Source organism: Heteronotia binoei, chromosome 1 (genome assembly GCF_032191835.1).
Source record: "Heteronotia binoei isolate CCM8104 ecotype False Entrance Well chromosome 1, APGP_CSIRO_Hbin_v1, whole genome shotgun sequence".
Lineage (NCBI taxonomy): Eukaryota > Metazoa > Chordata > Lepidosauria > Squamata > Gekkonidae > Heteronotia > Heteronotia binoei.
In genome coordinates this window covers 191550560-191575025 of record NC_083223.1, presented here as the reverse complement: position 1 = coordinate 191575025, position 24466 = coordinate 191550560, and the positions used below count along the sequence as shown (strand labels likewise).

The window sequence follows — 24466 nt, the reverse complement described above, 5'->3', positions numbered from 1 at the left end:
CAACTGACTTGCATTCTCCTTTCTTTTCTTCTAGGTGGACCAGCAGGTATGTAGAAACTTAACATTTCTTATTTATATATTGGTGAGATCTCTTCGTGTGCCATTTTGTTCAAACAGCATTTCACTTAGTCTTAAGGCAGGAAATAATATTTTCAAATCATTTTGAGCACTTGCAGTTTTGATTCAAATGCAATTCCAGTTCCACTGAATTTTGTCTCTGAGTTGCTAACTTTGAATACTGAAAAGAGATTTGATGTGCCAAAATACTGAAATATGCTGCAGAAGTGTGCTGGATTCAAATATAGACTGCAATCCAAACCTCACTTATTGGAAAGTTGGCATAATTGGTTAAGGATATTCAGTATAGCCAAATCTTAATTTTGTTGTGTTTGCAGATCTTCTGTTCACATTAAATGTGCAGATGTAAAATTCAGGGCTAGCACAAAGTTGTTTTAACCTACTTAAGACAGATTTCTTAAGGCATCTGAAAGACTGTTAATATCACAATGCTACTGAATACACTCAGCATGATCATCCAGCTACATGAAGACCAGCGAGGCCAAGTCAGACACTGCAACGACCTCTCGGAGCCCTTCCCAATAGGCACAGGTGTAAAGCAAGGCTGCGTTCTCGCGCCAACTCTCTTTACGATCTTCTTTAGCATGATGCTTCAAAGAGCCGTAGTAGATATAGATGATGACGATGGTGTCTACATCCGCTATCGCACCGATGGCAGCCTGTTCAACCTGAGGCGACTAAAGGCTCACTCCAAGACAATGGAAAAATTTATCCGAGAGCTACTGTTTACTGATGATGCTGCACTCGTCTCCCACTCGGTATCAGCTCTGCAGCATATGACGTCCTGCTTTGCAGAGGCTGCCAAGCTATTCGGCCTAGACGTTAGTCTGAAGAAGACAGAAGTTCTCCACCAGCCTGCACCCCAGGAAGATTATCACCCTCCCTGCATCACTGTGGGTGAATCAGTTCTGAAGACAGTCCAGCAGTTCAGCTACCTGGAGTGCATCATCTCCTCAGATGCCAAGATTGACAAGGAGATTGACAACAGGCTGGCAAAGGCAAACCATGCATTTGGCCGACTGCACAAAAGAGTGTGGAGCAACAAGCATCTGAAAAAAGGCACAAAGATCAATGTTTACAAAGCGGTTGTGATGACAACCCTCATCTACGGCTCCGAATCGTGGGTTTTATACCGTCATCACCTGCGACTCCTTGAGCGCTTTTGTAGTGTATCGGACTCAGCGCAAGCGCCGCGCGACCCGAGCCACCCTCGGGTCGCCGTGCGCAGCGCGGGAAAAGCCACCGCCAATCCTGACCAAGGGCGGGAAGTTTAACTGGCCAGGATTGGGCTGGCCAGCGAAGGGGATGTTCCGGGATGCATGTATATATTAGCGGACCCGGCCGCGTGTTCCGAGTTTTGTGATGTACCAGCCAATAAAGACCTATGCCTTCACCACGTCTCGTCTCCCAGTACATTACACTGGCGACGAGGATGGGATCTAGATAGGTCCGGCCGCCCCGAGGGGAACCTGACCGGGCCGGAGACGAGGAAGGCGTGAGACCGCAGGATCGCACAGCCCGCCGCCACCATGGCGAACACTTCGGTAACGACGGGCCATCTTGCGGAATTCAACCCGGAGCACCCCGAGAGATGGGAGACCTACACAGAAAGGGTCGAGTGCTACCTGCGGGCGAACCTGATCGAAGATGACGACAGGAAGAGAGACGTCCTGCTGAGCGTCTGTGGAGAAGAAACTTTCGAGATCGCACGAGGCCTCTCCGCTCCAGCTAAGCTGACCGAGAGGACCTACCGGGAAGTCGTGAGACTCCTCACGGGCCACTTTTCGCCCCAACCGTCCATCGTCGCCCGCCGATTCCTCTTCCACAAGAGGGACCAAAAGTCGGGGGAGACAGCGGCAGTCTACCTGGCGGCCCTTCGGCAGATCGCCGGGAACTGCAATTTTGACAAAAGGGACGAAGCCCTGAGGGACCGTTTCGTCTGGGGCCTCCGAGACGAACGACTGCAGCAGAAGCTCTTCGCTAAGGAGGAGCTCACGCTACAACAAGCCTTCAACGAGGCGACGGCGTTCGAGAGGGCCACCAAGGCGTTCGGCCAGCCACGCGGCGAAGCAGTCCACCAAGGAGAAACGGAGCTGGAAGACCGAGCAGAGGAAGAAGCGTTTCAGCTCCGGCGGCCTCAGAGAACGGACACACGGGCCCCCGCGAAACAACGAGCGACGGAGAGGGCCACCGCCACCACCGGTTCCAGGTGCGCCAGCTGCGGCGACCCCCACGAGCGACGGGACTGCCCGTACCGCAACCTGGACTGCCGCAGCTGCGGAAAGACAGGCCACATCGCCCGGGCTTGCCGGGCCAAGAACAGCCGCCGCCAACCGTCAGCGCATCACGACTCCCTGGACACACACACGACGGCATCCACCAGTCTGCAGGTATTGAACTTGCCCCTCGCGGCCCCAGACAAGGTCAAAATGTCGGTCCTAATCGAGGGCGCCCCCTGCATCATGGAAGTAGACTCGGGTTCCTCCATCTCTATCATTTCGGAGGAAACCCTCAAGAAACTATGTCCCCGCCGCCGCATCCAAACGAGGCCAGCGGACTTCGTACTGAGGGACTTTCAGAAGAACCCAGTACACATCGTGGGGTGGGCCCGGGTGCATGTAGAAAGAGGGGGTTTTAGGGGGCCCCTAGACATCCTAGTGGTCAAGCGCCAACTGACCACACTTCTCGGGTTGGCGTGGTTCAATCCACTGGGGATCCAGCTGGTGGGGGTGGACCACTTGCAGGCCAGCAATTTCGACGGGGTCTGCCGGGAGTTCCCCGAGGTCTTCGACGGGTCCTTGGGGAGCTACAAGGGTCCGCCCATCACCTTACCGATAGACCCAATGGTCAGGCCCATAAGGCTTAAAGCGAGGCGCGTCCCGTTCGCCCTTAAGCCTAAAATAGAGGCAGAACTGGACCGCCTAACAGCCCAGGGCGTCCTAGAACCTGTAACGTATGCGGAATGGGAGACCCCCATAGTAACGCCAGTCAAACCCAACGGGGAGGTTAGGATCTGCGCTGACTACAAGTGCACGATCAATAAGGCGCTGCAAGACAACCCCTACCCAGTCCCGGTGGTTAGCCACGTCCTAGCAGCACTAGCCGGGGCGAGGGTTTTTGGAAAGCTGGACCTAGCACAAGCATACCAGCAACTGCCGGTCGACGCTAAGACAGCGGAGGCGCAGACGATCGTGACCCACAGGGGCGCGTTCAGGGTTAAACGGCTGCAGTTCGGGGTCAGTGTAGCTCCGGGGATATTCCAGAGCATAATGGACTCTCTCTTGAAAGGGATCCCCGGAGTTCAACCCTTCTTTGACGACGTTTTAATCGCCGCCCCCACCGAAGGAGAGTTCAGCTGCCGCCTGCGAGAGGTCCTCAGACGGTTCCAAGCGGCGGGGCTGAGAGTCAAAAAGGAGAAATGTTTGTTGGGTGTTCCGCGAGTGGAGTTCCTGGGGTTCGCCGTGGACGCGGCTGGAATTCACCCGACGGCGGACAAGACCAGGGCCATAGTCCAGGCCCCTGCCCCCAAATGCAAGGCAGAACTACAGAGTTTTTTAGGATTATTGAACTTTTATCATGCATTCCTGCCACACAAAGCCGCCGTGGCGGAACCGTTGCACCGCTTGTTAGATAAACAGGCCCCGTGGGTCTGGGGTAAACGCCAAGCCGCGGCGTTCCAGGCAGTGAAAGACCTCTTGGTCTCTAACGCGGTACTTCATCACTACGATGAAAACCTACCCCTGATCCTGGCTTGCGACGCCTCCCCCTACGGAGTAGGAGCGGTCTTAGGGCACCAACTCCCGGACGGGAGAGAGGCGCCGATCGCTTACTACTCCCGGACTCTGTCCCCTGCCGAGCGGAACTACGCCCAGATCGATAAGGAGGCCCTGGCGATCGTGGCGGGGGTGCATAAGTTCAACGACTACCTCTACGGTAGGCGTTTCACCATCGCCACTGACCACAAGCCGCTCCTCGGCCTCCTAGCCCCCGATCGTCAAACCCCCCAGATTCTGTCTCAGAGGGTCTTAAGGTGGAACCAGTTCCTGAATTCATACACTTACGCACTGATACACCGCCCCGGTAAAGCAATGGGACACGCAGATGCCCTCAGCCGCCTGCCGCTACCCACAACGGACCCAGATCCCGCCCCGGCACACGGGGTGATGCTCATGGAGTCGCTCCCCGAGCGCCCGCTGCACGCGGACGAGGTGGCTCGGGCGACTGGGAGAGACCGCATCCTCGCACGGGTCAGGGACTGGGTGGGAAGGGGGTGGCCCTCGGGCAAGGTGGAAGAAGCATTCCGGCCGTTCGCGTCCAGGAAGGACGAGCTATCGACACACAAGGGGTGCATACTCTGGGGGAGCCGGGTGGTGGTGCCCCCCCCCCTGCGCAGACAGGTATTGGAGGATCTCCACGAGACCCACCCGGGCATCGTGAGAATGAAAGCCCTGGCCCGGAGCTACGTGTGGTGGCCGGGCATGGATGAGGAAATAGAGGGGTGGGTAAGAAGGTGCCAACCATGCCAGGAGTCCAGACCCAATCCGCCGTCCGCCCCGGTCCACAGGTGGGAGTTGAACGGGCGGCCGTGGTCCCGCCTCCATGTGGATTTCGCGGGGCCGTATCAGGGCCAGATCTTCTTTATACTTGTGGACGCATATACAAAATGGCTAGAGGTAATCCCGGTGGCCTCGACCTCCACCGCAGCAGCAGTCAGGGCACTCAGAAGGGTCCTCTGCACACACGGGATCCCGGACACCCTGGTGACGGACAACGGCACTGCATTCACCTCCCGGGAATTCCGGGAGTTCACCGACCGGTACCTCATAAGGCACATAAGGTCCGCACCATTCCATCCAGCCACCAACGGCCAGGCGGAGCGCATGGTGCGGACCACCAAAGAGGCCCTTGGCCGTATAGTACATGGGGATTGGGACCACCGCCTCTCAGCATTCCTGTTCCACAACAGGATCACCCCAAACCCTGTAACCGGTTTCAGCCCCGCAGAACTGCTCATGGGGAGGAAACTGACCACTCGTCTAGATAGGCTACACCCGGACCGGGCGCCGGATGTCCGCGGGTCCCCCGAGGTCCGGGAAGCAGTGAGAGGATTCTTTCCGGGCGACCCAGTGTATGCGAAAAACTTCGCAAGCGGCCCCGAGTGGTTGGCGGGAAGGGTTCTAAGGGTGACAGGCTCCAGGTCATACGAGGTAACCACCGCCGGAGGCCAGGTGCTGAGACGGCACATCGACCAGCTGCGCCGCCGCACCCTACCCGAGGAGGCAGAAGAGGCAGAGAGTAGGGAACCGCCAGCAACGGAACCGCCAGAAGGGGCCCCGCCAATACAGGAGCTACCCACGTACGAGGCCCCCGCAGCCGCGGGACCAGAACCGGAGCCAGCACCCGACCCGGGCCGGCAACAGCCAGAAATGGCGCCACCCACGTTGGGATCGGGCCCCACACCAACGGCAACCCCGAGGAGATCAACACGGGAACGCAGGGCGCCAGCGTACCTACAGGACTATGTAGTTTAAACTAGGAGGGGAGGAGTGTAGTGTATCGGACTCAGCGCAAGCGCCGCGCGACCCGAGCCACCCTCGGGTCGCCGTGCGCAGCGCGGGAAAAGCCACCGCCAATCCTGACCAAGGGCGGGAAGTTTAACTGGCCAGGATTGGGCTGGCCAGCGAAGGGGATGTTCCGGGATGCATGTATATATTAGCGGACCCGGCCGCGTGTTCCGAGTTTTGTGATGTACCAGCCAATAAAGACCTATGCCTTCACCACGTCTCGTCTCCCAGTACATTACAGCTTTCATCAGCGCTGCCTTCGCACCATCCTCAACATCCACTGGAGTGACTTTGTGACCAACACTGAAGTCCTCAAGAGGGCGGAGGTTACAAGCATCGAGGCACTGCTGCTGAAGACGCAGCTGCGCTGGGCAGGGCATATTTCTAGGATGGAAAACCACCGCCTTCCCAAGATTGCTCTGTATGGCGAACTTTCCACCGGCCATCGAAATAGAGGGGCACCAAAGAAGAGGTACAAGGACTCCTTGAAGAAATCCCTTGGCACCTGTCGCATCAACCATCACCAGTGGTCTGACCTAGCCTCAGATCGCAAAGCATGGAGGCACACCATCCACCAGGCTGTCTCTTCCTTTGAGAACGCACGCATAGCTGGTCTTGAGGACAAAAGGAGATTGAGGAAGAATCGCACTGCTACAGCACCAACCCCAAATCAGACTTTTCCCTGCAGCCACTGTGGCCGGATCTGCCTGTCCCGCATTGGTCTTGTCAGCCACCAGCGAGCCTACTGCACCCTTCTTAAATCTTCGTTCGCGAAGTCAAGCCGAGAGAGAGACTGAATACACTTGAAGACAATGCAGTGTTATGGCTTAATTATTAGTTGTGATGATTCCTAGCTGTATCCAGAAGCAGTAGAAGGCTGAGTGAGAAATGATTTTATATTTTCTTTGAACGATCAGAGAGACCTGGGGGTAGTTCCTGCATCTTTTTGATTCATTCCTTGTGGGATTATTTGTGAATGCTGCTAAATCAATATAAGCATTTTTGTCTGTTTGATTTACACAACATTTAAATGATGCTCGTAAGCTCCTCTGAACCAAGATATTTGGGATTCTTCATATATATATGAAGAAAGATATATATATCTCAGGAAGGAACTGTCCTTAAGGGTATTTTGGTCAGGAGGTATAAGACCAACCCCAGTGGCAAATTGGAGCAATTAATCTGCTTGGGGGAGTACGCATCCTAAACTGCCTTGTTTCCCTCTCATTGGAGAATTGTAATGCAGGTAACTTGGGACTTCTCCTTTAAACTGTAGCAAAAGAATGAGACCAGACTATTCCACAAAGTGTAGATAACAGCCCCAGGTTTTACTCAAGGCCAATCAACCAATCAATCAATCAAAAGAAAAGTGAAAAATAACTTAGCAAACAATTTTTAATTCAAACTGCCAGAATTCCAGAGGTGAAGGACCATGAGCTGTAATAGATGGAACATCTGTAATAAAAAAAGAAGTGTTTTAGGAGCATTTGCAAAAGCCCATTTACCTTACAACTATAACCCAGCACATAAGATGAAATCTGCAGGCACCTACCACTTGAGACATTAAGCTCTTTACCTAGAAGATGAAGCCTTCTGCCCACCATGGAGGTCCTAAAGGTAGAGGATCATCAGGCAGGTTGGGGCTACCTGGGTATAATACTGAAGCCAGCCATGTGTATCTTCAGAGCTTGGGGCCAGCTGGGAAATGTCACTTTCACATTCAGGCTTGTGGAAAATTGGAGCTGGAGACAGCTATGAGGTAAATTTTAGGCTTGTATTGAACGCTGAGATTAATATAGTGAAATACAAGACCAAGACCCGTTTTAAAATTGGAAATACAATGAATCACAGAATCGACTGAGGCATAAAAGCCTGGGATTTAATATATGATGCATTTAAAGGGGCAACCCCACCTTCTTAGTAGATGACAAATGGCTGCATTAGAAGAAGAGAACAACAAGCAAAGAGAAAGCAAAAGTACTTCCACAGCTGCTCTTGTGGGCAAAGTCTAGAGAAGAGCACAATGTCAGTCGTTTAGAGAAACAGCCAGTTCAGGGAAGCTCCAGTATTCTTAGCCAACACGACTTTTGATTTTGTTTCAGTACTGAGTATTCTCTTATTGGGAATGGGGAAAGCCTCTTAAAGTGTAGTTGCAGATTAAAGCATATAGTCTTGGAAGCAGAGCTTTTTTTGAGCAGGAATGCACAGGAACGCAATTCCAGCTGACTTGGTGTCGGGGTATGGCCTAATATGCAATTGAGTTCCTGCTGGGCTTTTTCTACAAAAAAAGCCCTGCTTGGAAGTAAGTCTCAGTGAAACAAATGGGACTTCTTGATTAGGACCAGGTTTCAGGATGTGTTCTTTGTATGATAAGAAACCTTGTATGTTGTGATCACCTGAAACATGTGCAAATAATTGGACCGTTCTGACAATGGCGTGAAGCTTGAGCATGGTTGTTTCTAATCATGCCTAGAGGAAGGCAAGGTTTCTTCGTAATTAGTAGAAAATACATGCCCCTATCCAGGGCTTGTTTTGTAAAAAAAAGCCCAGCAGGAACTCATTTCCTATTAGGCCACACCCCCTGATGCCAAGCCAGCAGGAACTGCATTCCTGTGCATTCCTGCTCAAAAAAAGCCCTGTCCCTACCCAAAGAAGAGCTACAGAAGCAGAAGGGCTCAGGAAAACAAAACATTTACAAATAGGCAGCTTCAGAAAGACTGCCTTTGCTGCCTACAGATGAAGTAATTTCATGTCTTCATGTTTTCCATGCAATTATTCAACTATCGTGCAGCAGCTTGATTTTTTTTAAATGAATTACATGGCAGCTATTGCCTTTTCAGTGCACTTTCAAGTGATGGGGAGAGAAGCTTGACCATGGAACATTCATAATTGGATGATAATCACCACATTAAAAAGCAGTGTGAATCTATTTTTCCAGTTTTCAGGTGGTTTGATTTTTAATGGCAGTACAGCGAGCAAGAGACGTATACATTACATAGCACATGAGACTACTGGTACAGTCCTAGGCAAGTCACACTCTTCTGCATCCATCAATTGCCATAGAGGGGTATAACTCTGCTTAGGATGGCACTATACTATTTAAAGTGCACCTTGCTTCAGCAAGACAGTCCTCCCTGCCTGCCTATAAGATATAGACCAAGCAAGGAAAGAGAGAGAAGATCAGGGGGAGAGGTGGAAGGGGTGTGCAGAAGACAAGAGGGATCTGGAAGAAGCTTTGCTGAAGAAAAGTTCTTGAGATGGGAATGTGAGGCTGAGACGGACTAATGGGTCATACCATTGCAGGCATAGGAAACAGCATGGGAGAAGCCACAAAGGCAAGGCTGAACAAAGGAGACCTGGCTCAGAAGCTCTGTTGTTAATCATTGGGAAGCCTACTGAGTTCTTCCTTAAGCATTGTAAAGCTCCATCTGATTTGCAGTGCAGTTCTAACAATACTTTCCTGGAAGTAAACCCCACGGAATGAGTGGGATTCTGAGTAGACCTGTGTAGGATTGCTCGCCTCTCCTCAGAATCCTGTTATGTCCTTTGATAAGTTCACTCTTTTTTCTTGCTATAGTTCTCATCATGATTCTATCAAAGTTGGTTTACATGCTGACTATACATTTTGTATGTGTGAGTGTGTAACCCCTTTCTTACCATGAACAAATAAAATCTGGGCAATTCATTTTCTTTTTTAAAAAACCCATAAATCAAGCCACAAAATATATAGGCATAATTTCTTTGTTTAAAACATTTTTATCCTTGCTTTCTTTACAAAAAATATACCAAGGTAGCTTACATTAAATTAAGTAAATAATAACCCATAAAACCCCCAAATTTACAACCATGAAAACCAAACAGCAGATACAAGAATAAAAAGAATCTAACTGCAAAATAGTGGCCATAAAGCATACCACCAAAGGGAACATTTTTTAAAAAGCTTTAAAAAAAAAACCCACTGCAAATTTAACTTTATACCAGGTATGTGGCTGTGGGAAGAAGCTTTTCTTGGACTGATTGACGTAATACAACTTGAGGCAGCTACAACTTAGTACCTGGAGTGAAGTGATACAGATAATCACCTCTTGAGGAGGAGATATCTTTCTCCAACCCCTTTTACAGTGGCTGAGCACACTGGTGTGTTCTTCTTCACATGATTGTTTTGTGATCCAGTTGAAGCTTACTTGTTGGTTGTTGTTGTTACCTGGTCTTTTGTTTTCTGTTGCCAGTATCATGGGAGCAATAAAAGACTACCTCCTGAATTCTTTGTCCAGAACTCACCTTTGAATAGCCCCTCACTCTTCGTAAATGACCGTGAAGTGACTCAGGATTTCCGGCTGCCCCCTGGAGCCTATGTCATTGTACCCACCACCTCAGAACCTCATCAAGAGTCAGAGTTCCTCTTGCGTGTCTTCTCCAGGAAACATAGCCTTCAGTAAGTGCTCCTCTTTGTTTTGCTGCAACCATCCTAAGATGTTGAATAATAAAACAATATGTTCTTATTGTGGGTTCAGCAGCAAGGCACATACTCTGTGAGCAGAAGGTCCCTGGCTCAGGTACCATTGAAAGTTCTCAGGCTGCTTGAGATAGTGGAGAGCTGCTGCCAGTCAGAGTGGACTACTCTTAAATTACAGCCACTACTGCTACCATGTGGCTGTGGCTGTGAGCAGAGCATAAACTAGGCAAGTCATTGTATGTGAGACACTATGGGTGGTTTCACACAGGAGATTTGCCCCGACCTAGCCCTGACTCCCATTCGGATTAAAAGTGCACTATTGCATGAACATATCTGCCCTCCAAGCTGCACCCGTACTCACCCCATCTCCAGATGCCTCCTATCCACATTAAAAAGCTATCTGGTAGCATTTTTTTCTGGTAGCATCCCCCTGAATCGGATGTAGGTCGCATAATCAGCTGCTGCCTGAATGTCCTGGGGTGCCAGCAAGGTTGTTCTCCCCCCTCCCAGGTGCACTTCTCCAATTCAGCACACACACGGGGGCCTTTGTTAAAGAGACAACCCTTTCCACAGTGGGTCTGTGGTTGAACTGGGCTAGCAGTGTGAATGGGCAACAACTGACCGCTGCTGGGATCCTGCCGCTTCAGCAGCAGCTGTCTGATTGCCCAGAAATGGTACAAACTTTAGTGATTTTTTTCTGAACAGGATACAATCATGTCAATTTCACAGTGTGAAACCAGCCAACGTCTTCCAGCTCAGGTTGTTTCACAGGTAGGCTTCAAGATACCCTCTGATTGTCTTTTTTTCTTCTTTTTGCATGTAGTGAAATGGGTGGAAATTCAAGTCTTGTCCTTTCAAAGGTGAGATGAAATGAGAAAAAAATAAGCCATTTGACTTTTTTTTCACTTTATATTACTGACTGCTCTACTATTCCTCTCTCTACTTCCAGCCCTGCCAGTGTTCTCTCTCTGTAACTTGGCACTGTTCTGCTTGGTACTGTTTCTTGCATAAGGTACCAGCTTTTTTAAGGCATCCTGCCAATAAAACCAATCTGAGAAAAAAAATCTCAAATACTTTACTGTGGTGCCCTGCCTCATCTGGGGGCTCCGCCCCTCGAGCGGCCATCGCCTTGCGGCCTCGGGGCCCTGCCCCTGGGTGGCCCGGAGGTCTCAGAGGAAGGTGCTGGGCTGGGTTACTGCACCCTGTCGCCCTTCACTGGTCGTGCTTGCTGCACTTGTGCTCGTCCCGTCTCTCTGTCTTTGCTTGAGCACAACGTCGCAGGCCTTTGTACTACATCTTGGGCCATCACTGACCTCCTCCTGGCCACCCTTCCTCCCCTTTTATTGCCCTCCCTGTTGCCCATGCCCCCTCCCAGTGGCTGTCTTCCCTGGCCCCGCCCCCTGTCTTAAGCCCCGACGCCCAGCCGTTCCCTCCAGCTGCTAGGGTTGCTGGGGGCGGGACATTCTCCTGGGCTTGGGCTGCTGCTCCCCGTTCCCAGTCAGCTGGAGGAGCCCCGGAGAAGGTCAGACATCACAGTGCCCGAGCCCAGTTTTCATGGGGTCGGACCTCGCCCCGGCTTTCTGGCATGCGGCAGCAGCCATAGTGGTGACGGATGGCTTCTCTCCCTTCCCCCCAGGTAGGTGGGGGTGTTTTCAGATGTGGGTTGAGGGTGGCGTGCTGCTCCAGGGGCCGTGGCAGCAGCGCGGGGGTCTCACGCTGGCCCGAGGCAGTGGTGGGTGGTTCCAGCAGCCGTCCTGGCGTGGCACAACCGGGACATTTACAAATAAAAACTTTGGTCCCAGTCTCTGTGCAACCCAATTAAGGTGGAGATGAACATTAACTGTAAGACTAATGGGAGCACGCACCCCCTCCCTCACCCAGATTTCATATCGCATTTAGAGGTGTCTCCTCCTCTGTGTGTATAGTTCTGTTTTGCAAGAAGCATTCCATGTGTCCAGTTCTAATATTTATTTTATTAGGACTCCAAGTGGCTGTCATGAATTTCTTTGGAAGCTATTCTCTTACCAAAAATATGGTGCTGCCAATGTGACCTGAAGACACAATGCAATTTATTTTCTATGCCTTGAGTTATGCCAGTTCCACTCTCATAGCTGTTCTAAGCAGTATCAGCCCCATCCATAGTGCGTCCTGAGGCCAGTGACTGCCACCACTTCTTCCTGGAAGCCAGAGCAGCTCCCTGCTCCCTTTGCTTCTCCTGGTCTCTTTAAAAACAGTGGGCCAAGTTTTGCATGTGTTTCTGGGTTTGCCAAGCTCCCTTCCTCTTTCATGAGTTTGGTCACCGTTTTTGTTGCTGGCTCCAAGGCAACCAAAATGGTGGCCCAACTCTTGCAAGAGAAAGGAATTTCATGAGAAACCTGTAAGGGGAGCATGGCCTAGAGGAAAGTCCCAGTGCAAGTCATGCATCAATTTGTCTGTATTATAAAACTGCAATGAAGTGTTCCTTGACTGGAGAGAGGGCAAAAAGGGGCATCAGAGGCAGAGGCATCAGGGCAAGATGGGCGGTGAAGGAAGTGGTTGTGGAAGAGAGGTATGGGATGGGTGGTGACAGGCAGGTAGGATATTTCCTATCACCACTTCAGCTATGCTACTTGAGACAACTGCCTGAGTAGGCCTCTTGGTTGTACTGGTCCTATTTTTAAACAATAGAAACATGAAAAGCCCTGCTTTTTCTGAAGTCCTTTTCTCTTCAGGAAATAGTTGACAAATATGATGGCAAAATTTGGGAGGATTTCTTTATGAAGTACTTCGAACAAGTAAGTATATGTATGTTTCTACTGAAGGAAATGAACTGGCTTCATTAGACTGCTGTATTCTAGTTCATTTGTGTAAAGGAAGATTTGTAGGTAAAAAGAAATTTCCCAGATTTGGGAAGATAATGGCTCCAGGAGAGCATTACCTGAAGGGAATGCCAATGAGAGAATCCTCCTGAGGTCATCAAGAAAGATCCATGTCTCAACAACCGTCAGGTATTCTAATTAGAATCCTGTATGCTATGCATCCAACAAGATCCTTCAGTTATACTTGATGTACATATTCAGCAGAATGATAGGGTTTAGCCCATCAAATTGTAGATGGGAGAATCACTTGTTGGAATGCATTTTCCCATTCTTCCATTCTGAAGTGGTGCATCCCCAGGAGCTGTTATCATACATTTATTCTGAAAATGTGTTTTAGAAAGCAATAAAAACCTGTTCTGTGAGTTTGCTGTGTTTTTGGCACTCATTCATAGGTTGCAGCCACTGATTAGACAAAAGACCCACTCAACATGCATGCATCAGTTTTTCCATATTATACATCTGCAGTGCAGTGTTCCTTGAAAGTGTGCTATCTTAGATTTACAGATACTTCTTTCGTATCAGCTCATTGCCTAGTAGGTGAAAGCAGGAAGGGGTGTAATAAAGAAACATAGCAGAGTTCACATAGAGGAAGTTATTCAGATGCTAAGCTTTTGTGTGAGCATTTTCGCCTGCTGACAGGCAGTGCTTGTGCATGATGGAAAAGCTCCAGCTGATGGATGATGGATGTTACAGAACTTGGGCTTGTGATATTTTTGCTTTATTGTTGACTATGAGCAGAAATGGTGCTAAGCATTTAAAACTTGCCTTTTGTCTCTCCTGCTCTAGCACCCTGAAATAAACGCAGTCCAGCTCCAGTGGCTCCTGAACATGGCCTGGACAAGTAAGTACAATCCGCATAGTTAAAGACCATCCATCCATGCATTCATGTAGCAAAATTAATTATGCAACTCAGCCTTATGGAGCTTCCCAAAAGATAGTTATGCTTCTCTTGTGTCTCTTCTGATGTTATAATATGGATCATTATTACATATATTGAAATGCTAATAGTTTCACACTGTTAGGACTAAAAGAGATATGATTGTGTTGTAATGTCTGCAAATTAATTTTCCTAGTATTTGCAAGGGGCAATAGCAGCTGTCCAAGGCTGGGATTAGGTTTCGGACTGCAGTTCATTGGGAGAGACCATAATCTTTCTCATTCTTCATGTTTTCATTTATTGAAGCCCCACTGACTGCCGTATATTGTTCATGGTCTTTGCAGAGGGGGACTCTCCTGCTGAATACCCTGAAATTTTGTTCCTGGGTTTCAGTAGAAGGGAGAAAATGTCACAAATTGCTGCCCCACCAGCTCAGGTTTTGATCTGCAAAACAGTACAGGGGCCTCGTCTCCAATGTTCCCTCTAAACTGTGTGGTGTTGTGAGCAAAAATTCTATTTTATGAACCGAAAGAGCTACTAGCATTAAAGTTGTGAGCTAGCCTATCTTTGACTATCACGTAAATTAATTTTTAAAGAACATTATTATCATAACTGCAAAAATCTCAGAATGAATTCTTTTAAACTATATTACTTGTAAACAGGGGTCATTTTGTAGAAAAAAAGGTGGTGGAGCTCATCCAGGAATTGTTATGCAGCTGCACCTTGTCAATGGACAAGGAGGTAGAACTCTCAGAACTCTCCTGTGAGCTCCCACTGAATCTGAGGCCTGCTTTTAAACTATATACTGTGGTCCAGGAAGTCAATGCCTCAAATTTCTAGGTGGCCTTCTCAAGTCTTTTTTTTTTCCTCAGTCACACTTCCAGTCTGCAATACGGGGACAATACTGCTGGTCTACTTTGCAAGGCTGTTGTAAAGATTATGACTACAGTTATATGACAGATTTGGAACACTGAAAGTCCTGTATTATTGCTAAATATTGTTATTAGAGAAATCTTACATGCTTCACTAGAATAGCAAAATTTTTCACATTGACTATTTGCATAGATTATCATGTCTGTACAGTTCCCTACATTCAGTTAACAGGATTCCCTCCTCCTTCCTGGCCTCTTGGCAGCTCTAATTAGAAGCCCTTTACACAGAGACCAGTTAGGGTAACCAAAATGAGAAATTTTGATTGAACACACTAAGATCCTAACAGTGTTCAAATTCCTAATCAGGGTCTTTTTGGATTAGACCATATTGACTTTATTTCTTTTATCCTTGGTTGATACATGCAATTTAAAATGAAGAAAATAAAGTTGTTTTAAGGGTTAAAAAGATCTCTTTAAGATTATATCTAAAGAGTAGCTGAACTGCTTAAAATAAATTTGGGTAACTAGTATTGACTATCTTTTAAAATAATCACTGGTATGACACAAGTTGTGAAATGCCTTCAGATAAGATCAGTCACTGGGCACCGTCACTTTATCTAGAAAAAATAACAGAAGACCCTAATTCAGATATCGTTCATTATTCAAATTTGTATCTTTTCAAATATCTTATGGTCCAATCATAGAGCTGCAAACTCTGGTGAAGGAGATTTGGTGATGGAGCCTGGGGAGGTCAGGGTTTGGGGAGGGGAGAGACTTCAACAGAGTAGAATGCAATAGAGCCCACCTGCCAAAGGTAAGTCATTTATCCAGGGGAATTGATCTCTAGTCTTTTCGAAAGAAAATAAAATCCCAGATAGGCACAGAGAAATCTAATCTAGTTTTTTTTAATAAGCAAAAATAATTTCCTTTTAATTCTCCTTTCCCCATATTACAGTGCATTTCTTTACCATGCGTGGGTGTTAGAGAGAGAGAGCACAAGTCTCAAAGTAGAGCTTGGCAGAATAATCCACCCACACACACTCCCTTCCTCTGAAGAAGTGTGTGTGTACATGAAAGCTTACACCTGAAATAAAATGTTGTTGGTCTTAAAGGTGCCATGGGACTCTGACTTAGTTCTCTATCTCTTGTATTCTCACTCTCCTTCCCTTCCCTTTTCTTCCTCTCAAAAGGAGGAGGAGTGGAGGAGACCTCAGCCAGTGGAGGGGAGGGAAGCTTGGCTTTGTATCTCTCCCACGTAATTGAGGGAGCCAGACGAAAGCAAGCTACTATACAGCAGCAGCTCCAGGGAAGGAAACAGGATAGAATTTATTTGCCCAGCACACAGCCCAAAAGCTGTGTGGTAAAGGCTAAAAATTAGTACACCAGCGCATGCTAGCACACTTTAACAGGAACACTGCTCCTCTCCCTTTCCATTGTGACTCTAGTCTGAGTTGGGGCCCCACATTTATTATATTTTAAGAGGCTGGGAAGATTACTGAGCATAATGCCCCCTTGGCTCTTAATTATGAGTTTTTTTAAAATGTGGGAGAACCCCCGTGCATGGGTAAAGGCTTGGACACTCATGACAACCAATGAATAATCATGTGCAGTCACATATAAAAGCCCATGGTTCTCCACAGGATTACATATGTATGTGCTGTCAAGTTGCAACCAACCATTGTTGCTTCCAGCAAGGGTGTTTCAAGGCACAGCAGATTTGCCATTGCTTTCCTCTGTGAAGTCTTCCTTGGTGGTCTCCCATCCAAGTACCAGCCTTGCTTTGCTTCAAAGATTTGATGAGATTGGGTAGAACCGTGCCTCGTTCCCTCCCACTCACAGATTTAGGAAAATGCATTTACAATATTATTACTTTAACTACATTTCTAGAAAGTATCAGTTACATTAAGAACATTACAAGCCATGTGTGCAAGTTTTTAAAAAGAACATTTCCTGTGCTGAGCAATAACATTATAAGTTTTTCAGCAACCAACAGAGCAAAAGTGTGGATGGTCTTATCTGAACTGGTCATTCAGTGAGTCACATCAAGATTAGAACAAGGGGTTGGGATGCAGTGATAAGCTAAGAGAGCCAGATCCCTCAAAGGAGGATCATATTGTGAAAGAAATGCACCCTCAAAGAGAGAAAGGCCCAGGTCAATGCTGAAGTATTCATCCATGGACAACTGGAACCTGAGTACAAGACAAAAGAAAGGTGAAGGTGTGGCAGACACTGAGAAGGCTGATGCAATACAAGACGAATCTTTGCAGAGACAGATCAGCTGTGAGGCTGGAGATGGGAATGTGAAGAACCAGACATTAAAAATGAAAAGCTACCAGTAGTTCAGGTAAGGGCCAGCAAAGGTTACCAGTGGCCAGAGAAGCACAGAATAGAGCCTGAGTAGATTATCTGGCATTATGTATCGGTGAGAAACAGTCTGCCATTAACAATGTGATGTGATTCCCAATAACATATTTTGGTAAAGAGGCATGGAAACTTCCTTCTTTGATAGCATGTTGGCTGGTCAGGATAGGAGGCTGCCATGTCTGATTTTATGAGCAGCAGCTTCCATATGGTTAAAATAGATTTGAATGCCTCTTTTGTATCAGTTTTCCCTACTTTTTCAGAACAAGGAGAGTACTGAGTAGATCGGTATCCAAAGCTTATGCTGAACTGTTCATTATTTATGTTTACTACTGATATGCAGAGATCTTGATAGAAAGCTTTAATGGTACTCATTACTCCTGCTGCCATCCCAAAGCACTTCATGAAGTGCCACAATGAATAACAATTCACCCTTTCAAACCACTTTCCTTGAATTTATGATTTTTGTAACACGAGAGCTCTCCTTTGATAAGCTGCAGTTTCCTAAGGTGAAAGCTAGTGGGTGCCACAAAAATTTAGGTACTACATTTTGTACATAAATTTTGTGAAGTCCTTACCCCATATCTAAATTATCCATTTTTTCTGTTGTTTTTAATTCCTGTAAACTCCCTTATTAAGCACCATCTGTCTGAGAACCTTGCAACCCTGGAAAATGCTTGTCCTTAAGCATATAACACAATTGTCTTCATTTTACGGAAGCAGAGTACAGACATAGGATGATTGCATTGCAGTGCTTATCCTTAAAATGCATCGAGGTGATCCTGTGTGTCTCTAGTTTTGAGCCTGAAATACAAGCCAAATACCAAAAGTCCAGAGGGATGGGCTATACAGTAGGAACTTCAGACCATCCAAGTTCCTGACCAATCTGAATTATTCTGTCTCACTATTTATCCTTTTATGATATATTCCTGAAAACTCTTTTCCTTCCAGGCTGTTCTTATGGCAGTTTCTTCTTATTCCTCACTGATATTTTAGCATCCTGCCAAAGGAGACTAGTGCTGATTTGTACCTGTGTATCACTGGTTGCACTGGAGATTGGGCATGCATAGAATTAGTGTGCACTGAGGAATCAGTAGGGAGATTTTTGTTTTAAGAGCATAAAACCAACCAGGCTGGATCAGACCATTGGCCCATCTAGTCTAGTAGACTGTTCCACACAGGGGCCAATCAGTTGCTACCAAAAGTATGGTAAGTAGGACATGGAGGTCAAAGCCACTCTCTGCTGTTGCCCCCAGCACTGTGTTCAGAGGATTACTGCCTTTGAACATGGAGGTTACTTTAGTTATTCATCACAGCTGATAGCCACTGGTGGACCTATCTTGCATGAATGTGTCTCATTCCCTTTCAAAGCCACCTATAAATAATTAGTCCATAATACTTCTTTCCTCTGTTGCCTTTAATTATATGATGAAATATGAACCATGATGAAATATAACAAAGTAGGAGTCCAGGAGTCCTTTAAGAACAACAAAGCTTTATTCAGCATGTAAGCTTTCGTATGTATGTGTTCATAAGAAAGCTTACATTCTGAATAAAACTTCATTGTTCTTAAAGGTGCTACTGGACTCCTGCTTTGTTATATTGCTTCAGACCAACATGGCTGCCCAAATGAGTGTAATTCCATGAAAATGCATTATGTTCTTTAGATGGTTTTCCAAACATTTTACGTTGAATGCTTTATTTTCTCCATTTGTCACTCTAGCCCATTCCTGCTTTCCCCTCATGGGGAACCTTCTGGCTTACCCAGTTTTTACCATGTTGAAAAAAAGCACTTTTTATTTAGGAAACTTTTTTTGATCTCTGATGGATTCCTGAGATTTTTGCTGTTGACATTTGGTAAATATTTAATTCACTTCTTACATTTTTAGGTATATCCTTGAAACAGGCAGACTGTCTGCACCTTGAATTAAAAGTGCCCAAGTGAGTCAGCCTCTCCCCCCCCCCCAATGTTCTTCAATCAGAAATGCATTTCTTACAAACAAACAAACAAACGTCATTGTGAATAACCAATAACGATGAATGGAGGAGGCCAGATTCATAAATGGATAAAATCTGAAACTGCTGAGGACATTAATGAGATAAAAGCTTCTGTGGCAGACATTCAGAATGAATGAAAAACCTTTCATCTCTTTAAGGGTTGCCAGTCTTCTTAGCTAGCTCAAGAGTGAGCAGAGATGGCAATGTTATCTGTGCTGGAGAGCCTTTCCAAAGTAACCCGTCAGGCATTGTGAAATCTATAAGGGAACTAACCAGGCTGTGTGGCTCATCTTTTATTCTTCATAGGCAATCAATTTTAAGGCTTTCATTTTCAAACTTTACAGTGCATGATTCATATTTAATAAACAGGACTATAATGAGATTAAAACATCGTCGGTTTCTGTAGAGTAGGGATGGGTGAGTTATGAGCCTGGTGCCTGCTCCATGGAAGTCTGCAGGCAATCTATAATCATGATTTGCAACAAGATTAGACTCTCTTTCTGTTCCATTTCTTGTCATTCGCAAATCGCTAGGAATGTTCAGCTCTGTGCTTTTAACTCGTCTATCTGTTCTGTTTCGGAGAGATGCAGAGGGGATGGGAGGAGAACACAGAGCTGTCAGATTTATCCCTGCCCTTGTTGCAGCCAGTAACACTACAGAAGGGAACAAATCACATAGAACAGGAAGGCAAGTGGCTCCTCTCAAGGCTGTTTGGGCTCCCATTCAAAGCATATTAATTCAGAAGTGTGCTCCACTGTAATCGAGGGAACTTAAGCTTTGCCTCAACAAAAAACTTAGGTTCATTCCCATTCTAACAGTATCCATCTGAAGAGTCTCCATGATATAAATGTCTGTGAGTGCAGAGAAGGGGCATTGCCCCCGTGAATCCTAAATTTATTGCTATAAAAAGTTCAAGCAGTTTCTGCAAGTTGTGATTCATAGACCTTTTAAGCAGTCCCTACAGTTGTAATTAATAGATCTTGCCCCCTCACCATTATTTCTCAGAACCTTGCTACTTTTTAGGGTGCAGGATCTACCCCCGGATGGTTGCAATCAACATCAGTCAGAACCAGGATAGCACAGTGTGATGTAGAGCTGCAGAACTGGGATGATCTGGCTTCAAATCCCCGTGAAGCACACTGGGATGACCTGGGCCAGCCACTCAATCTAGCCTGCTTCTTAGGGTTGTTGAGAAGGGGGTGAAAGGATATATGATTTATGCCCATCATTGCCACACACATGTGGGCAGCCAGTAGCCAGGTCCAACTTAAGCACTGAAGTGCTGGCACCACTGATGGGGCTCAGCTTACTCCCTGTGTGGCTGGTCATGTACAACCCTCATCTCTTCTGCTAACTTTGTTTGCTAGTATGAAGCATGAAGATGTTGCATTTTGTGGTACTCAGGCCAAAAAGTGTTGTCTGTCCCTGTAATGGAGAGATGAGAGATGCACATTTTCATCTAGGAAGCAATAAATATAAACCACTCATAATCTAAAGAGTTCCAAGGCTGTATAAAATTAGTGGGAATGCTAGCCCTGAGTTCATGGCAAACAAAAATAGATCACTTGATGTTCATTTTCTCACAGGGTTCTGTCCTCAAGTAGAGATTTAGGGATGGTTCTGATTGTATTCCAGCAGTATGGAAACTAATGCAGGGCTGTCATAGGAAGCCTTGGGCCACATAAGACAAGCTGCTTGGACAACCAGTGTTGCATGACACCATAGGGAAACTGGATGTACTGCATTGAGAACAGAGGAACATAAGAATCTGCTGTGAAAGTCAACAAGAAAAACAGCTCCCATATGAGGGTCAGGATTCTTCAGAGGTTTGCTTCTGTAGCAGAATCTCAGCTATTACATAGCTCACTCACTAGTCATCTTTGTACTGAAAATTATCACTTGTTTACACATATTAGCCAGAGGAGGAGGTGCCAGGAATTTAGGAATTATCAGTTTGTTTCATTCACCGGTGGACTCTGGACTTGTTCTTAGAGGATGCGTTTTAATAAATAATGCTGATTACCTTGCCAGTATAAACCAAAATGTTTATATAAAATGACATTTTGTGCACCACCAAATTGACCATAGATCCTCAGACAAATATAGAAGCCTCCCATATATTTTTGTTGGCTGCTTGGGACTTCAAAATAGGGGTTGTGCTGAAGTACCTGGCAGCCCACACAACATGGTTGCCTGGCTGGGTTTGACTTGGTGGGTCTTAAGTTGCCATTATGTACGATCTCCATAACCTGAAACTTTTTATCCTAAGAGGTGATTTTCATTCTTTGGCCTTGCATTTAAACCCTTTAGCTACATTCTTCTTGTATATCTTTACTGGGACTTATTTCTCTGTAAATATGCATAAGAAGCCAGACTGTCTTCTGAACTGACTCTAATATTGCTAAAATACAGGAACCATAAGTTTCCATTCCTGATGTCCCAACTAATGCCAAGTATGTTATCATCATTCAGGTCATGGGCATGATTCTTCAGCAAACAAATGCATTTTGTCTTAGTGTCTGACCATTGCTTGGGGTTTCTTTTTGCTTTCTTCCTCCAGATCTCCAAAACAATAGGCTGTGGTTCAGTCTGGATGCCTGCCGGAGTATCCTGGCTGTCCTAGATGTATCCTGCCTTCTGCATTTAGCTATTTCACCGATACACAGATACATGACTTGAGTAGCTACAGAGTTATTGATTTTTCTACTGAGAGAAAGGGACCCTTGAGAACAATAGGAAGTGAGAAATTGGAGGAGGGGGGGGAAGGGTCTGTGGTGGAATGTGAGAGTCACTGGAAATTCCCTCCCATCTTGCACAAGTGGATGAGGGAACTTGGATCTAGCCTAGAATCCAGTTGCATAATCCAGTGAAGCTGGACTCTGTGGGTTGGACCCAAAGTCCAGGTAACTGGTAGCATCACTGTTGAGAAGAGGAATCTGGTTGGAGGAAGGGGCAAGGGGCTGTTCCAGAATTCTCCACCATCTCAGATTTGTATCTGAAGTTTATCAAGCTATCTGGCTCAGAATACATTTATTTAAGACATTTATAGTTTTAGACCCACCTTTCACCAGAAAACAGACGCAAGATGGGTAACAACAATAAAACAAATACCTTATAGCAACATCAAAGAATAATAGAATCATAGCGTTGGAAGGGACCCCCAGGGTCATCTAGTCCATCCCCCTGCACAATACAGAAAATTCACAAGTATCTCCCCCTGCTCTCTTTCTCATGATCTAAGTTCAGAATCAGCATTGATAATGGAATCATGGAAATAGCCAGCAATATCGAATTTAAATAGTGTCCAAACTGTAGACCTATACAAGGGGGGCTGTGACCCCAAACATCATAGGCACAAGGTCATCTTTATACACATTTAATCCGGGGCATATGAGGGATTGTTTTGGTTTCCTTGAAAACTAGTCCTTTGTTGGTTATTTAATGGACAGATTTTTTTGCCTTTGGAATTAATGAGAAAATGCTCATTGAGTTTTAGGAAACAGAAAAACAGCCCCTGGGGGCAAGTTTCAAAGATATCTGGAATTAATGCATGCCTTTGACTTTGGTTGCATTAGGCAAAGGGTCATATTTATAGTGGAGGTAAAAAAACATCCCAGACTTACCTTGACTTTTATTCCAAACAGTTTAACATAAGTACTTTGAAATCAGTCTGGTCAAAATTTTCGCACCCCACCTCCCATTTAATTTTAATTGTTATATGCCTTGACAAATCCCTTTGCAGTTTAATGCTACTGGCACATTGAGCATTCAAGAATTCAGAAGTCTGTGGAAAAGTCTACTTCATTACCAGGTACAAAAGGCCTCACTTGGTATGAGTGTGTGCATGTACGTGTGGTAAGGAAAGAAGCTTCAGTGAATGGTCTCAGGTTTCTCATCTTCTGTATGCAATTACACCTCTATTGCAGTTGATAGGCAACTAGCATTGGCTGGAAGCGGTTGCCTCCATTCCATGAACTCAACTGCTTCCTCCAGCATAGGGGGAGCAAAGGCAATCTGTGTGAATGGCAGCCCCCATGCTGGTGTCACTGCTGCTATGAGAAGGTCAGCTCATCCCTCTTTGGAGCCATTTTGATGTGTGGACTCCGGCTTTAATTCCCCACTTCTCCACTTGCAGCTGCTGGAATGGTCTTGGGTCAGCCATGGCTCTCGCAGAGGTTGTCCTTGAAAGGGCAGCTGCTATGAGAGCTCTCTCATCCCCACCTACCTCACAGGGTGTGTGTTGTGATGGAGGAAGGTAATGGAGATTGTGAGCTGCTCTGAGTCTCTGAAATTCAGAGTGGAGGGCGGAATATAAATCCAATATCTTCTTCATCTTCTTTTTCGCTTGCCTGTCAGAAGCACCACTTTGAAGCCACACAAAGGCAGTTATACAGAAAAGCAATTAAGTATCATGGCCAGACCAGGAGTCCCCAGCCTTTTTGAACTTGCAGACATGTTTGGAATTCTGCCACAGTGTGATGGGTAGAGTCACTAAATGGCTCCTGACATAGGTGTTACATTCAGGGCAAACCTGGTACTGTTACTCTACCCAGGGTTTGAAGGATACACAAATACCATGACAATTAACAAGGCAAGAAATAAGAGTAAGGTCTACAAACCAAATGGAGCCAAAGGTTCAGTTTAGGACAGAGGAAAAGAAGTTCCAGTATCTAGGACTTGGAACCAGTGCAGGGTGCGAGGTCTCCTTCCCTAGTTGTGCACACAAGCAAAGGTTAACAAGGAGAGAATACAAAGCCAGCTGACAGCACTATGGCATGCAGAATTGCTTCTACACTGAGCGTTACTCAGCATGCTTATTTTATCTGCCTCATTAGCTGACTTATTCCCCAAAGCACAGGTGTTGCTTTTTACTGCTGAGTTCATTGTCCTCCAGGTGCACGTCCTTTGTTTCCCTATCAGCTTGTCATTCCTGCTCCTGCAAAGACTCTGCTTCAGGAATTAACACTGATTGCTGCTGGGCAATCAGACAGGCACTGTTTTGTCTCTCTAGAGCTGTCAAATGATCTCTCATTCTTCTGCAGTCTGCTGGTTCAGGACAAACCAGTGGTGACTGGCATTCTGACTTCTGTGTCATTTCTTTCTTATCCTGCCTGAATGAGCTGCCTAGTTGCAACTGGGAAGCATTATTGCTTCCTGATGTTTCTCTTGCTGGGCCTGCTTTTTGACCCAGCTGCTCAGGCAGGTATTCCACAGGTGCAGGGGCCAATTTTTTCATTTCTTCTTCCTCAGAGGAGGAGACAGCTGGCTGGCCTATGACAATAAGTAGAGTCAGCTACAAAATAGCTGCCAAAGCTTACCTTCAATCACACAGTGAAGATTAGAGATCTGTGTTCAGTTTACTTGAACAAAATGCTGGTATTTTCCAGGTATATTTAAGCTGA

At 46.4% G+C, this 24466-nt stretch overlaps 1 protein-coding gene across 1 annotated transcript in view; it reads left to right on the top strand.

The window, feature by feature from the left end:
• The window catches only part of LOC132576080 (calpain-14-like), a 66968-nt gene that overhangs the window by 37656 nt on the left and 4846 nt on the right, over positions 1-24466 (top strand). The window contains exons 11-17 of the mRNA XM_060244914.1: positions 4907-4915; positions 9872-10077; positions 10922-10958; positions 12810-12872; positions 13743-13797; positions 21625-21689; positions 22807-22875. Of these exons, the coding sequence (XP_060100897.1) occupies positions 4907-4915; positions 9872-10077; positions 10922-10958; positions 12810-12872; positions 13743-13797; positions 21625-21689; positions 22807-22875 (504 nt within the window). The remainder of the gene's footprint in view (positions 1-4906; positions 4916-9871; positions 10078-10921; positions 10959-12809; positions 12873-13742; positions 13798-21624; positions 21690-22806; positions 22876-24466) is intronic.